Source organism: Phocoena phocoena, chromosome 20, assembly GCF_963924675.1.
Source record: "Phocoena phocoena chromosome 20, mPhoPho1.1, whole genome shotgun sequence".
NCBI lineage: Eukaryota > Metazoa > Chordata > Mammalia > Artiodactyla > Phocoenidae > Phocoena > Phocoena phocoena.
Window position 1 is genome coordinate 15,820,891 of NC_089238.1, and position 14,634 is coordinate 15,835,524.

A 14,634-nucleotide genomic window follows, 5' to 3' on the forward strand; every position below is an offset into this window, starting at 1 on the left:
ATAAAATATGATCTCCAGTATTTGCTTTAAAATTACCTCGAGGGGTAATTCCTTGGTGGTCCAGTGGTTAGGACTCAGCACTTTCACTGCCAAGGGCTCGGGTTCAATCCCTGGTTGGGGAACTAAGATCCCACAAGCCACGTGGTGTGGCCAAATAAATAAATAAGTAAAAATAAAATAAAATAAAATAACCTAGAGGGAGAGGGGTGTTCACTTGTTGATACTTGTTGAAGCTAGGTGATGAGTACATATGAGTTTTTATTATACTATTTTCATGTGGTTCAAAACATAAGTTTTTAAAAATTATACAGATAATAAAGGAGAACATACAGATAAATTTTAGCACATACAGGAACATGAGGCTCTTTTGTATAATCACTCACTCTACTGTCTGGTAAAGAAGAGGTGGTCAAAGTTTATTAAAAGAAAAATTTAAAAAAAGGAAAAAAAAAACTACCCTGAATTCAGTCTCTCTTACTGGTCAAGGTACTAATTCCGCCCCAGCTTCTGGCCCCATCATCCAGCTCTTTTACACATACACAGCCTTACACTCTTCCAACGAGTATTTATTATTAGTTAAGCCATGATTCAGGACCCCAGGGTGGGGATCACTATGTACCCAGGTCCCCCTTCACCACCCTGGGGAGAAGGACGGAGGACAGAGAAGGTGGGGTAGAGCCAGTTCAGATCTTCCCAGGAAACGTGCCTTCTGCCCGGCGGTCGTCCCAGGCTGACACCTGTGGAAAGACAGCCAGTGTTACTCCCTTCCTCCACAGGGAAACCAGATGGGTGAACGTCTTTGTCTTCCCCACTTTGCCTACCTGTTCAGTCAACAAGTAACCCCAGGACCTGCTATGTGCCAGGAGCCGGGGAACCAGTAGTGACCCAGAAGGACAAGAATCACTGTGCTGAACGAGCTAACATGAACTGACCCACTGAGGGGACAAGGGGTGGGGCGAGGGGTGGGGCGGTGGTAGAGGAATAATAACAGGCAGGCTCACTGCAGAGCTGTCTGTGGGGAGATGTGTGTAAAGACCTTCAAAAGTATGACCAGGCCCTGCTTCAGGAACCCCAGAGTCAACCCTCAATGATGTCTGTCAGAACAGAAGAAAGAAGGAATACTGGGCAGCTGTGAATAAAAATGAGGCTATCTATGCTCCAGCAGGAAGGCATCTCTAACGATCAAATGCACAATCGAGTGCAAAAAGGTCCAAACCGGCTACAGAGTGTGATCCTACTGTTGCTCACAGAGGTATGCGTACATATACAAAACGATGGACAGGCCCATATCGAACTGCTAACACTCTCCCGAAGTAACACTCTGCAACTTGTGGACCCTCTTACAGGCAGTCAGAGCACATTTATTTTTATATATACACACACATTCACATTTACATGCTATACATTAGAGGCAATGGATAAACGCACGGATAAGGAAGACAAACTGAATCCCTGCTCCATCGCTTCCTAGCTGTAATTTCCTCATGCAAATTACTCAACCTTTCAGGGCCTCAGTTTCCAATTTTGTAAAATGCGGATACTGATAATAGTACCTATCTTTTTTTTTTTTAAGCACGTTTGCCCTTATATGATATAAAGCACTTACAAAGTAGCCGGCCCATAGCAAGTGCCTATTTTATTTACACACATACACCACACATCACAAATACTCTTTACTTAAATTGGGCCATACTATACAGATTTTTTCCCCCCATACTATACAGATTGTCCTGCAACTTGCTTTTTCCATGAGTCTTAGAGCTCTTTCTGTATTCTGTCACATAGATCAAGATGAATATACCTTCATATATAACTTGTTTCTGAACGTTCCCCATTACAAACAACTCTGCAATGGTTGTCCTTGTACACAAACATTTTTATAGGATGTGTAGATGTGAAACTGCCACATCTAGAGTATGATTTTTTTCATTTTGAAAGATCCTGTCTCAGGATTGACCTTAACAGTGATTGGACCTGGGCTTCCCTGGTGGCGCAGTGGTTAAGAACCCGCCTGCCAATGCAGGGGATACAGGTTCGAGCCCTGGTCCAGGAAGATCCCACATGCCGCAGAGCAGCAAAGCCCGTGCGCCACAACTACTGAGCCTGTGCTCTGGAGTGCGCCAGCCACAACTACTGAGCCCACATGCCACAACTACTGAAGCCCACGCACCTAGAGCCCGTGCTCCACAATAAGAGAAGCCACCACAATGAGAAGCCCACGTGCTGCAACGAAGAGTAGCTCCCGCTTGCCACAACTAGAGAAAGCCCGCGCACAGCAACAAAGACCCAATGCAACCAAAAATAAATAAATTTTTAAAAAAGTGATTGGACCAATCTATAGAACCACCAACACTTAGTACTACCTTCCACTCCCCATCCCTCTTAAGTTAAAGGATCAGGCTGGTCTGATCCTCTGGCAAATTAGTCTTTGTCCAATAATCCCACTTCATGGAAAGGAAACTAAGGAAACCATTCAAATAGAAGGCAAAACATTTCCTGCAGTGGAATTGTACACTGCAGTATCATTTAAAATAGTGAAAAAAGACTGAGTCCAGCTAAAGGGGAAGGGACTATTTTTTAACTATTAAAGACAATGGCTACCCAATAATTGAGCAGGTTGTACTGACATGAAAATAGGCAAACAATGCAAGTAAAAAAGCCAAGGATAAACAGTATCTACAGTATGATCCATATCTATATTTAAAAAGTACATAGGGACTTCCCTGGTGGCGCAGTGGTTAAGAATCCGCCTGCCAATGCAGGGGACATGGGTTTGATCCCTGGTCCGGGAAGATCCCACATGCCGCGGAGCAACTAAGCCCATGCGCCACAACAACTGAGCCTGTGCTCTAGAGCCCGTGAGCCACAACTACTGAGTCCGTGTGCCTAGAGCTCATGCTCCGCAACAAGGGAAACCACCGCAATGAGAAGCCCGTGCACCACAACGAAGAGCAGCCCTGCTCGCTGCAACTAGAGAAAGCCCACCTGCAGCAACGAAGACCCAACGCAGCCAAAGATAAATAAAACAAAATAAATTAAAAAGAAAAAAGTATATAAACATACACCAACACCTACTCACACATTAGAAAAGGAAGTGGAAGATTTATACCAAATTTCTAAGGGAAGTTAACTTTGGACTCAGAAGGGGGTGACTTAGGAGTTTTTCACTTTTTACATTATAATAGTTTCACTTTGAAGGTTTACTGTATTTTTTATGAAGAAACTAAAGATTTTTTAAAATGGGAAAATAAAAGGGAGTTCCTTGGTGGCCTACGGGTTAGGATTCAGAGCTTTCACTGCTGTGGCCTGGGTTCAATCCCTGGTCAGGGAACTGAGATCCTGAGAGCCTCGCGATGTGGGGGGGAAAAAAAAGAAAGAAAAAGAAAAGAAAAAATGATTGGAAAAAATGTTTTAAATGCTCATATAGGATAAGTGCTGGACTCCTAGCCCCACTCCTCCCCAAATACACATACTGGGATTAGAGACTAATTTTTAAAAATACACAGGAAACACCTGGAAGATGTTACAGTATTATCAGCCAGGTCAGGAGGATGAGAAACAATTTTTTGCCCCTTCCTCTATTTCTTAAGTTTCTGTGAAGTGGTTATATTGCTTATAAAAAAACAAAAACGAGCAATAGCAATAACAAAACACTTATTTTTACTTCACCAAATTTCTGGAATAAAGAAGCCAGGGCTGCTGGGTATAAAGGGTGTGTTCACATCCAGCCCTCAGAAGGCAGAGACAGCAGGCACCCGAGGGGAGGAACCACAGACTCTAACGCTCCCCAGGTAAGGGCGGGCCCGGGTCCCAAAGGCTGGGGTGTGAGGCAGCACCGGGACTGGAAGCATGTTTCCTAGCACCCTGTCCAGCACTCACCTAATGCAGGCCCTGAGGCTGGAGGGCGGGTATTATGGGATCATGATGTCATGGTACCCAAGATCACGCAGGGACAAGGAGAAATCCTGGGAGGGGAGAGGGTACTCAGACACTTGAGAGTGTGGCCACAGAGGTGGGAGGCAAACCAAGCAAGCTGAGGAAGAGTGCATTAAGGCAATCTGTACTCAAGAAACAAGCCCCAAAGATGTACATCAAAATTAGAACACAATCTCCATCAAAGGGGACCAGTTAAATAAAAGCATTTGTAAGGTAAGGACCTCCCTGGCGGGCCGGTGGTTGAGACTCCGCGCTTCCACTGCAGGGAGCGCAGGTTCGATCCCTGGTTGGGGAACTAAGATCTCACATGCTGGGCAGCACAGCCAAAAAATTTTAAAAAAGAAAAGAAAAAAACAAAAATGAATGAGGTAGATCTATACGCACTGTCATAAAAAAGGCTCAAGACACACTGATAAGTCACAGAACAGACTATATAGTATGACCCATGCATACCCAGAAAGTTCCACAGGCTTATGTATGATAAATGTATATAGAGAAAGATGAATCGGTTAACAGTAGTTACCTCAGGGGAGGGGGACTGGGGAGCGAAAGTTGACGTCTACTTTTCATTTTACTGTACTGCTCTGTACTGTACTGTTTTATTTTTTAAAATGAGCACTATTAGTTTTGTAATAATATCATATTTTGATTTTAAGACATACGATTGTTTTCATTTTAACATCTCTGAAAATAGCATGCTTGTTACATCCATTTCTGGCATTAAAAAAAAAAGATTTAAACATCTCTCAGTGTTTCTTGTAGTCGATGGGGTCTTGATGCAATAAATCATTTATTTAAAAAAAGAGGGTATGGCAGAATATTAAATAGTAACGACGGGTCTGGTCAGATCAGGCCTAAAAGGACTGCCTTATTGCATCCCTGTTTTTTAGAAATGCATGCGGAAGTAGGTAGGGGTGAAATGACATGTCTGGGATTTGCTTCAAAATACTTCAGCAAAGGAAAGAGGAAAAAGAAAAGGAACTGGAGGAAATGTGGAGAAATCTTGAAACTATTCAGTTTGGGTGATGGGTATATTTGGGGGGGTCACTGAATTATTCTCTCTACTTTTATGTATATTTGGAAATGCTCATATGAAAAAAGGACAGGATTCCAAAAGATGGTGAGCTCCACAGGGACAGGGCATTTACTTACAGAGTGTCTGGGTGAGACAGATCTGGTTGCCTTGGCTGAGAGCCTGGCTGGTTGAGAGAACCGGCAAAAGGAGGAAAGGGAGGTGATTCTAGGAAGAAGAAAAGGCCACATCCATGGCCAGTGTGGTGCCTTGTCCTCCCTTTGCCTCTCACAGATAAGCTCCCATGAAGTCATCACACGCCCCTCTGCTAGGACCCCACCCCCACCCTAGCACCCCAAGGGCCCCAGGAGGAGGCACATACCCAGGATATGGGGCAGAGGGACTTGTACACACGCCGGTACCATTCGCACACGGAGACGTCACCCCCTTTAGCAGTCATTGCCTTCTCACAGCGGTGGAAGTCTGTGAAGAATGGGGATCAGGGTCAGCCCACACCAAGGGCTGGAACACATTTTTGATCAACATTCACAGAAATCGTTTTTACTTCACAACCAGTTACACAAATCCCCCCTACTCCCAAGTTTCACAAAGAAAGCACACCCTTACGAGTGTAGTACTCATAAGGGCTAGACACACCTCGCTAAGCTGATTCTGCAACCCCTAAAGAACGACAGTTCTACTTGAAAACTCTGGGGTCAGGAATGATAAGGCAACCTGAGAGGTGTGTGTGGGGATTATGGAAGTCCAGAACCAGGGCAGGGGAAGGGGACGGTGGTCTCGATGCTAAGATGCTGGCATCCTGGAGAAGAAGACGGGAGGGGGATAATCTGGTTTTTAATAGTAGGAAATTAATTCAAAAATTACTCCAAGTATTACACGCCTGGGCACACTCCCTAGAGAGAAAAGCATTCACGTGGACATCAAATTACATTTATAAGCATGTTTATAGCAGCACCATTCATAAGAGCCCCAAACTGGAAACCATGCAAGTGTCCACGAATAAAATGTGGAAAACTGTACAGCAATAAAAATGAGCAAAACACACGCCACAGCATGGACGAATCTTCAAAACTGTTGAATGAAGACATCCAAACGTAAGACAACACATACAGTATTTATAAAGATCGCAAAGAGGCAAACCTCACAGCGGTGATAAAACCAAAGTGTGACTGCCCTGAGTCTGTGGGGTTACATCTCTCCTGGGGAGAGTAGAGTGTTGTTTTCAAGACAGGGCGTGCAGTAGGCATGGGAGCCCAGACGGCTGGCAGTATCTAGTTTTCTATCCAGATTATAGTTACATGGCGGATGCACTTTAGAATTATTCATTTAGCTGTACATTATGTTTTATGTACTTCCTGTACGTATGTCACAGTCCATAAATACACACACACACATCTCGGGGGGAAAAAAACCACTGTGGGAACCAAAGTTTGTGACCCTGGGCCAGATCTCAAGCACAGGTGGTGATGAGGGGCACAGGCCCTGCGAGGAGCCAAGAGGCAAGCGACTTGAGGTGTGCGACCAGGGGAAGGTCAACACTGCGCCCCCCGCCCCCTGCCCCCTCCATGTCCTGCTCACCCAGGTAGTTCTGCCAGCAGTTCCTCGTCTGGTTCTGGTTGGGGAAGCGGCTGTCAAAAGGAGCAGTCTGGTAGTTCTTGATTTTGGTCTTGATATCCTCTGCCATAGTGCTGACTCCTGGAGGCAGAGAATGGGTGCTGGCACAGGTTCTGGGGCTGGCAAGGGGCTGTCGGTCCACCCAGGCCCGGTGAGCAACAAGCCAACGCCCCTCCCTCTCAGTACACACAGAGGCGAAGGCAGGGCAAGAACACATTAAGGGTGGAAGTCACAGCAGGGTGTCTGGGGGAGTCAACTCCTTGGTAAAATCAGGCTTTATTTGTCCCAACATAACACCAGCTGACATTCACTGAGTGCTTACTATAAGCAAGGAAGCTTTATTCCTACAGTCACTCTAAAAGGCAGAAACTATTACTATCACTGCTTCACAGACAAGAGACAGGGAGTTTAAGGGACTTCCCAAGGTCATTCAGCACACATGTGGTGGAGCGGCACTCCTAACTTAACCTACACTGCAGAGGTTCTTAATGTCTACTGATGCCATGAACTCCTCAGGGGTCTAATGAGCCCTTTCTCAGAATATGTTTAAATGCATTTAAAGGGGACTTCCCTGGTGGTCCAGGGCTTAAGAATCCGCCTTCCAATGCAGGGGACGGGGGTTCGATCCCTGGTCGGGGAACTAAGATCCCACCTGCCCCGGGGGCAACTAAGCCAGCACGCCACAACTAGAGAGAGAAGCCTGCGCACCTCAACGAAGATCCCGTGTGCCGCAACTAAGACCCGACGCAGCCAAAAAGAAAATAAATAAAAACTTAAGAATGCATTTAAAAATTGCATAGGATCACAAAGAAAACCAGTTACTTGTAGCTGAGGATTTATTAACTACCACAATTTCAAAACAATCAGGCCTGAAAATGATATGTTGTGAAATCTGCAACCATAATGGTCTGTAAGATGACCTATGATTTTGATTGCTGACAAAGTCACAGATGATGCCAATACTACTAGGGCTATTGCCTCCATTCTTAACTGAAGGAAATGCTACATTTTAACTAGAAACTAGCAGAAGTACAGATGTAAATTTCCCCCCATTCAAGTACTAGCACCCCTTGAATTCTACAGATTCTGTGGACCCAGGGTTAAAAACCTGTGCTGTAATCTCTCTTATGTGGTGACACACTGTTTTCATCAGGGAATCCGACAGAAACTGCCTATCAGATTATTCGAGGAGTCGTGGGATTACACAGAAGTAAGCAGACCAGTAATAAATTCAAGCGACCCAGGGTAGCGGTAAGGATCTGGGGCACCGGAGGAGAGTCTTTCCGGGAGCGGGGTGATGTGAACACCAGCCGCTGGGACACAGACGCGGTCGGAAGAGTTGTTTTGGAAGCCATCTCCACCCGCTTTCGGGAGGGAGGGTGGACTGCGGATGACGCTGCAGCCCCTCCAACGTCCAAGGGAGAGGAGGGGCCAGACACCAGGAAGCCAGGCCGCGGCCTAGGCAAGCCTGGGGGGTCGGGGGTCGTGGGGGGAGGGACGCCTGCGGCCTGGTGACTAAGAGCACTGCAGTCCTGGTCGCTGGCTAAACTGCATAATATCTGATCCTCAGTTGCCTGCCAGTCAAAAAGGGATAATCGCAGGCCCTATCTCATAGGGCTGGAGGGAGGATTACATGAAGCAATATAAATCGCTTGGAATGTTCCTGGCATCGAAGAACTAAATAATCGTCAGCTACGATTACTAACTGAACAGGACCCCAGGGCTCCTGGAGGTCGGCCGCCGCCGGCCGGAAACCTTATCTCGTTGTCCGGGAAGCAAGGGTCGGGCTCCACAGTTCCCCAGGCTGAGGTTCCAGGGCCCCCGAAGCCCCGACACTCACCGAAAGATGCTCCTGAAGCCACTGGAAGCTCAATGTGACCCTTAGCAATGACGCCAGCGTCGGACCGGAAGCGGAACGAAGACCGGCCGGAAGCGGGACGAGGCAGCGCACCGGGCAGCCTTCCGCACGGCTAGAGCGCCGTCCCTGGAGCGGTTCAGGCCACGCCCATGCGAGCGAAGTCCAACCTTTCTATTGGGCTGAATGCCTGTTCATCCTCAATCCCGGCCCAATCGTAAGCTTGCGTGGCACTTGGAACCGCACGGGGCTATGGCTGTGCAACCTTTGGGCGCAGCATGGTCATCTCTCTGTGTTTACCAGGAGAAAGGAGTCTGGGTCTTGGGGCTGGCTGGAGAGTGGGCATGGGAAAAATATCCTAGCGGAAATGCTCTTATTCGTGCAAGAATTATTTATTGAATGCTTACCCTGACAAAATCCTTGCGAATGACGTACACGGTTTGGCCCCCTTTTATACTCTTATCTCCTTCTCTTAACTGCTGCGGTTCCAGGCACACTGGCCTCCTTAGCAGTTCCATAAACGTGCAGGCTGGCTTCCCCGTAAGGGCCTTGGCACTTGCTGTCCCCTTGGCCTGGAATGCTCTTCTTGCAGTTGGCTCCCTCCATCATGTCCTGCAGGTCTTTGTTAAAATGTCACCTTATCAATGAGTCCTTCTCAGTTCAAGTATTTAAAATTGCTGTCTTGTCAGTTTCTTCCCTACTTTATTTCTCCAAAGCACTTATCTTCTGACATACTGTATCCTTCCTTTTATTGTTTATCTTTTTTTGTCTCCCTCAATATATAATAGAAGCATCATAAAGGAGCAAGTTTTGTCTCATTCACCATTGTTTCTCTAGCACTTAAAACTGTTTCTGGCACATAGTATAGGTACTCTATAAATATTTGTGGAATGAGTGAATTTCTTGTGTGAATAAAGGGGGCTTCCGGGGACTGGAAGAGGAAGCTGTGAAAGAGACCTGCTTTTGCCCCTCCCCTCAGCCTGGCCTCCAGAGCTTCTCACATACTGTGCTGGGTGCAGTGTCCAGGCCTAACTGGGTTGGGGGCCTCTTATGCATTCTGTGTTCATCAGCGTTGTAATTATTTGTGGAACTGCCTGTTTACATGCCTGCATCCACCCCCTTCAATGAGATCTTCCTAAAGCCCAAAGCCCTTCCCTGCTTAACCCCCTCCCTGGCTCCCCTGTGCCCTCAGGACAAAGTCCAGGCCCCTTACCATGGTCCACATAGGCAGTTCCAACTGGAGCTTTGTGAACTGAGCCGTGGTCCCCTCTCCAGCCATGCTGATATTTTAGTTCATTGAACAGTGCTGTGAGATCTACCTCCAGGCCTTCGATTACTCTATTTCTCTGACTGGGACATTCTTTGCCTACCCGACTTTTCAAATCAGCTATTCTCTTCTCCAGGAAATTTTCCCTGACCACCCCCCTGCCCCCACCTCAGGCTAGGGCAGGATCCCTCTTTTTAGTCCCCCTCTACCCCCTAGGGTTTCCCCATCCCAGCCCTGACCACTCTGGGCTGTCCCTGGCTGGTGATGGGTCTGTCTCCCCACTGGACTGTGAGCTTCCTATGGGCAAGGTCCAGGGTTGTCTTGGTCACTGCTGAGTTCCCAGCATGGCCCATAAGGGGACCACTCAGTAGGCTCTCTTTAGAGGCTCAGTAGTTCCTGGAACAGGGTAGGCTCTCCTTGGGGTCTCAGTTCTATGGCCCCCAGCTTGGAGTGGGGAAACAGAGTAGATGGCTTTGGGGCGTAAGCACTAGGTCTAATTCCTTGATGGTTCCTAGCACTGGGAGGTCACACAGTAAGCCCTTTTTGGAGTCTGAGTCCTCTCTTCAAGGTGGGGACAGTAAATAAACTCGAAAGTTAGTGATTGGGTCTGATTCTTGTGCAAGTCCCAGTACAGGACAGGCACACGGGAGGCAGGCCCAGTGGGGACTCTCTGATTCCTCTGCGTGTCCCACGACACAGTGAGCACACGGTAGGTCCCCCGGTGTGTTTCGGGATCACACGGGGCTGTGGAGGCGATGTGGGTGTGCTGGTGCACACAGGCTCCCTAACAGACGTAGTTAGTATCAGTGGGAAGGATGCAAACAGCACGCACAACAATGCTTGACCGTGTATTTTTATTGAGTCGTTGCTCCCTGTCCGCTCTCCACGCAGTCGGGATAGACTAGGCCAGGCACGCGGCCCCCGAAGCGGTACGTGTACTTGCGCCCCCCGCTCTTGCGCACGATGTCGCGGCGGTAGTAGTAGCGCAGACCTCGGCTCAGCTTCTCGTAATTCATGCCGGGCTTCCTCTTGCGCTCGCCCCACAGCCGCGCCACCTAGGGCGGAGGCCGGGCTTAGTCTGAGGGGGCGGGAGAGGTGGGGAGTAGGAGGGGCTTGACAATAGATGGGTGGGGCGGGGTTGGGGTTCTGGTCTGTCAGCGTGGGGGTTAGGCCCGGCGGAGCGGGGCGGAGTTGAGGGCGAGGCTGAGGGCGGGGCCTAGCACTAGGCGAAGTGCTGGTGGGGCTAAACTGAACACAGGGAGACCCAGGCGGGACTGGGTCTGGGAGGCTGCCCCACCTCTTTGGGGTCGCAGAGTTGGAACTCGCGGCTATTGCCCGTCCAGCGGATGCAGCTGCTACGCGCCCCGTCGTGGAGTAGCTCCAGGAGGAACTGCCACAGCTGAATGGGACCTGCGGGGTGGAGGCAAGTGAATACTCAGGTTTCCTGGCCCCAGATCATGTCGCTTCGATGACCCAGGAATCCGGATCCCCTCCTCCTCGGGGACCGAGTCCGGATTCCTCCGTCTAAGGGACCTAAGAGTTGGCCTTGGGGACCCAGGCATGGGGGCCCCCATCTTGGAGATTTAGGAGTTTGGCTGCCCCATCTTGGAGACCCAGGGATCCATATCCTCATCTCTTTCCTCTTGCCTAATGCAGGAGCCTAGGTCCTCCTCCCTTGCTCTCGGGAAGACTACCCGTGTCTTAGTCCTCTCCTCCCTGGGGACCCAACAGGAGGGCCACCGCCCCCTCCTCTCTCGAGCCCCGCCAGTTTCCCGGTCCCGCCCCCTTTGGCGCCTAGGCCCCGCCTCACTAGACTCCGGCTTCGCTCCTTTAGGACAAAGTGTCTCGGACCTCACCTCGGTGGTTAGCTTTGGGGTAACAAGCCAAGGTTGCGCGGTCCGACTGCTGGCTCGGTTCGGAAGAAGTGGTGAGATCTGAAGTCTGGTACTCCTTCGAAGAGGTGGTGCAGTCCGTATGCAGCCCCGAGTCCCAGGAGATGGTATAGTCCGATTCCGCAGGCCCGCCCCACGAAATGGTAGAGTCGGCGGGCGGCTCCCCGCCGAGGTTCTTGCCCCAATAGGTGGCGCCGTCCGGGCCAACAGAATAGTCCCAGCTGGTGGAGCTGGCGGCGACCTGGGCGCCCGACCATGAGTTGGCACTTCCCGCCGAGGTGGCGCAGTTCTGGGCGGCTGCCCCTTCAGAGCCAGCCCAGAGGGCGGGACCCAGGGCCTGGGAGACGGGGCTCCAAGGGACCGAGCCGGTGCACGGCAAGTCTGTCCAGTCTCCCGACCACGGAAGAGCCTGAGGGGCGGGTTCTGTGAGGACGAACGGACCCCAAGTGAGAGGAGCCCAGGTGTCCCGATCCCTGGCCCCCTCGGGGGTTCTAGGGGTCGAAGCTCGCAGCCCTGGCGCCTGGGGCCCCACGCTCCAGGATCTCGGTCATGCCACCTTAAGGGCACAGGCGTCCCCCGTCCTATCCCCGTTCCCCCTCAAAGATCCGGGAGTCTAAACCTAAGTCACAATGGAGGACCCCAGTCCCCTCCTCCCCCCACCTCTCCGCACACACTCACCCGCCCCCCATGGAGCTTCTGGGTACGGTAATGCGGAGCCCCAGTCCGGCTGTGGGAGCCCTGAGAGGGATAGGACGTAGCAGAGTTTAGGGGATGGTGTGCACAATGACTAGAGACTCCCCTCAGCCACTCAACCCAATGGTCTTTATTTGTCAGGGACTGAGAGTTATTACCCCCGGCCCCTACTCACTCAGACCTGGGACTCAGGAGGCTGTCTGGGCCCCTCCTCCTTCAACCTCTGGAGTTCAAGCCCACACCCCTCTCCCCGTTCAACCCCAGGAGTCCAGGCACGCCCCCTTCCTCCCTTAGACTTAGAAGCCAGCGTCTCACCTTCCCCAGCCCTCAGGGGTCCCAGCCCGCAGACACTTTTCCAACCTGTCTCCGCTGTCAGCGCGTCCCCTTGGAGTGCCAGTTCAGGGAAATAGAAGTCAAGTTCAGCTCCTTCTGCAGGCAAGAAGGTTAGAGCCCCGTCAGGGTCAGTGGAGGCGCCCACCTGAGCACCCTCCCCACACACATTGTCTCAGCCCCAGCAGCCTACCCAGACCTGACAGCCTGCTCCCCAGGGGCACTTCCTGTGCTGATGCTCCATCCCAGTTCCACAAATCCATGGCTGCTCGCTGTGAATATTCTGGGTCAGAAAAAAAAAAAGGGCCCAGGGTGAGCTGGTGACACTTAGGGACCCTGGAGTCTGAGCCCCATCCCTTGCTTCGCTCAGACAGAGGAGTCCGGGCCTCTGCTCCCTCCTTCCCCAGGACCCTGGATTGTTGGCCTCCAGTGTCCTTTTCTCTCAGACCAGGAGTTAAGGGCCCCCAGACACCCAGACCCAGGAATCCAGGCCCCCAGACACCCAGACTTCCAGTCCCCAGTTCACAGCTCACCTCTGGCAGGTCCCTCTGCCCTCAGCCGGGGGTCTCAGCCCCATTTCATACCATGCACCCCCTCCCCCCGGGGGCCTGGGCAGGAGGGAATTTTCCAAGACGTCAGAGCTGGGGGTCGCAGCGGGGGTCGAGTTGCAGGGGCTGAGGCGGGGCCGAGCTGTGTCACCCCTGCCCCACTCCCCTCTGCCCCCAGAGATGGCCATCCGCCTTCATGGTAGCTTTGGCTGTCCTGCCGCAGGGGTGGCTTGGACTTGAACAGGAGCTTGGGAAACAGCGGGCTGGGGGAGACCCGGGTGAGGAAAGGTGTTTCCGGGGTGACTGGGGCGGGGGGTGGGGGGGCTTGGGGACTTGATCCTGTGACAGGGGAGGTGGTGGGGGAGGAGAGCCTGGGGTCAGCTGGGCTGCGCCAGGCTTATCTGCAACAGGAAGGGGGATTTCCGGCCAGACCCCTGGTGGGCAGACGTCACAATCCACAGGGGGCCTGCGGGGGTAGGTTGACCTGGGATCCTCCACCAGGCCCACTTCTCCCCTTCTGAGGGCTTTGAGGGGAAGTCCTGGGGCTGCTTCCGAGGACAGTAGCAACAACAGTATGAACAATAACAAGTGATAATAATAGCTAACATTTATTGGGGGCTCATTACATGCCACCGGCTGTGCCTTGGGCCTTTGTTTAATCCGCTTACCAGGTAGGTACTAGTCTTCTCCTGATTTTATGAAACGGGAAATTGAGGAGGAACTCCTTCCACTTTTCTTCATCTCCAGAATCCATGCCCTTCCCTGATAATAACAGTTCAGGACAAATGGGGAAATTTGAATATGAACTGAATATGAGATATAGAATTAGTCATTTTCTTAGATGTGATGATGGTATTATGATATGAAAGCTATCTCTATAAGGAACACTGAGATATTTAGGGGTAAAGTGTTGTGTCTGTAACTTGTTTCCAATGATTCAGCAAAAAAACAAACCATGTATACTTGCGACATGTACATGCACACGTGCAATATTTGGGACACACTTTTACTAAAAAATTATTTGTTGTTTGTCTTAAGTTCAAATTTAACTAGGTGCCCTGTATTTTTATTTCCTAAATCTGGCAACCCTAAACCCTGGTAGCTTGGCTTCAGAGCCTGTGCTTGTACCCATCCTGCAATATTGATAAGTAAATATTTAGCATTAAAAATAACCTCTTTAGGCCTTCCCTGGTGGTGCAGTGGTTGAGAGTCCTCCTGCCGATGCAGGGGACACGGGTTCGTGCCCTGGACCGGGAAGGTCCCGCATGCTGCGGAGCGGCTAGGCCTGTGAGCCATGGCCACTGAGCCTGCACGTCCGGAGCCTGTGCTCCACAACGGGAGAGGCCACAACAGTGAGAGGCCCGCGTACCACAAAAACAAAAACAAAAACAAAAATAACCTCTTTAATATGGGCCATTTCCAATATTCACCCAGTTCAATCACTAACCACTTGCCATTCTGGGGGT

General features: G+C 50.6%; 2 protein-coding genes across 4 annotated transcripts; both read right to left on the reverse strand.

Moving 5' to 3' along the window:
- Positions 1–545: 545 nt before the first annotated feature.
- Positions 546–8,489, reverse strand: COX6B1 (cytochrome c oxidase subunit 6B1). Its single transcript, XM_065899465.1, has 4 exons — positions 8,424–8,489; positions 6,548–6,664; positions 5,331–5,431; positions 546–737 (listed from the first exon to the last, which is right to left on the reverse strand). The coding sequence occupies exons 2-4, from the start codon at positions 6,651–6,653 to the stop codon at positions 684–686; spliced, it is 261 nt and encodes an 86-aa protein (XP_065755537.1). The 5' UTR covers positions 6,654–6,664; positions 8,424–8,489; the 3' UTR covers positions 546–683.
- Positions 8,490–10,559: 2,070 nt separating this feature from the next.
- Positions 10,560–12,883, reverse strand: ETV2 (ETS variant transcription factor 2). 3 transcript variants are annotated; one of them, XM_065899429.1, is made up of 6 exons: positions 12,814–12,883; positions 12,640–12,719; positions 12,276–12,384; positions 11,562–12,020; positions 11,003–11,115; positions 10,560–10,760 (listed from the first exon to the last, which is right to left on the reverse strand). In XM_065899429.1, exons 1-6 carry the CDS (start codon positions 12,881–12,883, stop codon positions 10,560–10,562), a joined length of 1,032 nt encoding a protein of 343 aa, XP_065755501.1. The 3 variants fall into 3 exon arrangements, with proteins under 3 accessions (XP_065755501.1, XP_065755502.1, XP_065755503.1); XM_065899430.1 differs by having other exon boundaries at positions 12,276–12,345; positions 12,634–12,719; XM_065899431.1 differs by lacking the exons at positions 11,562–12,020; positions 12,276–12,384 and having other exon boundaries at positions 12,642–12,719.
- Positions 12,884–14,634: the final 1,751 nt, after the last annotated feature.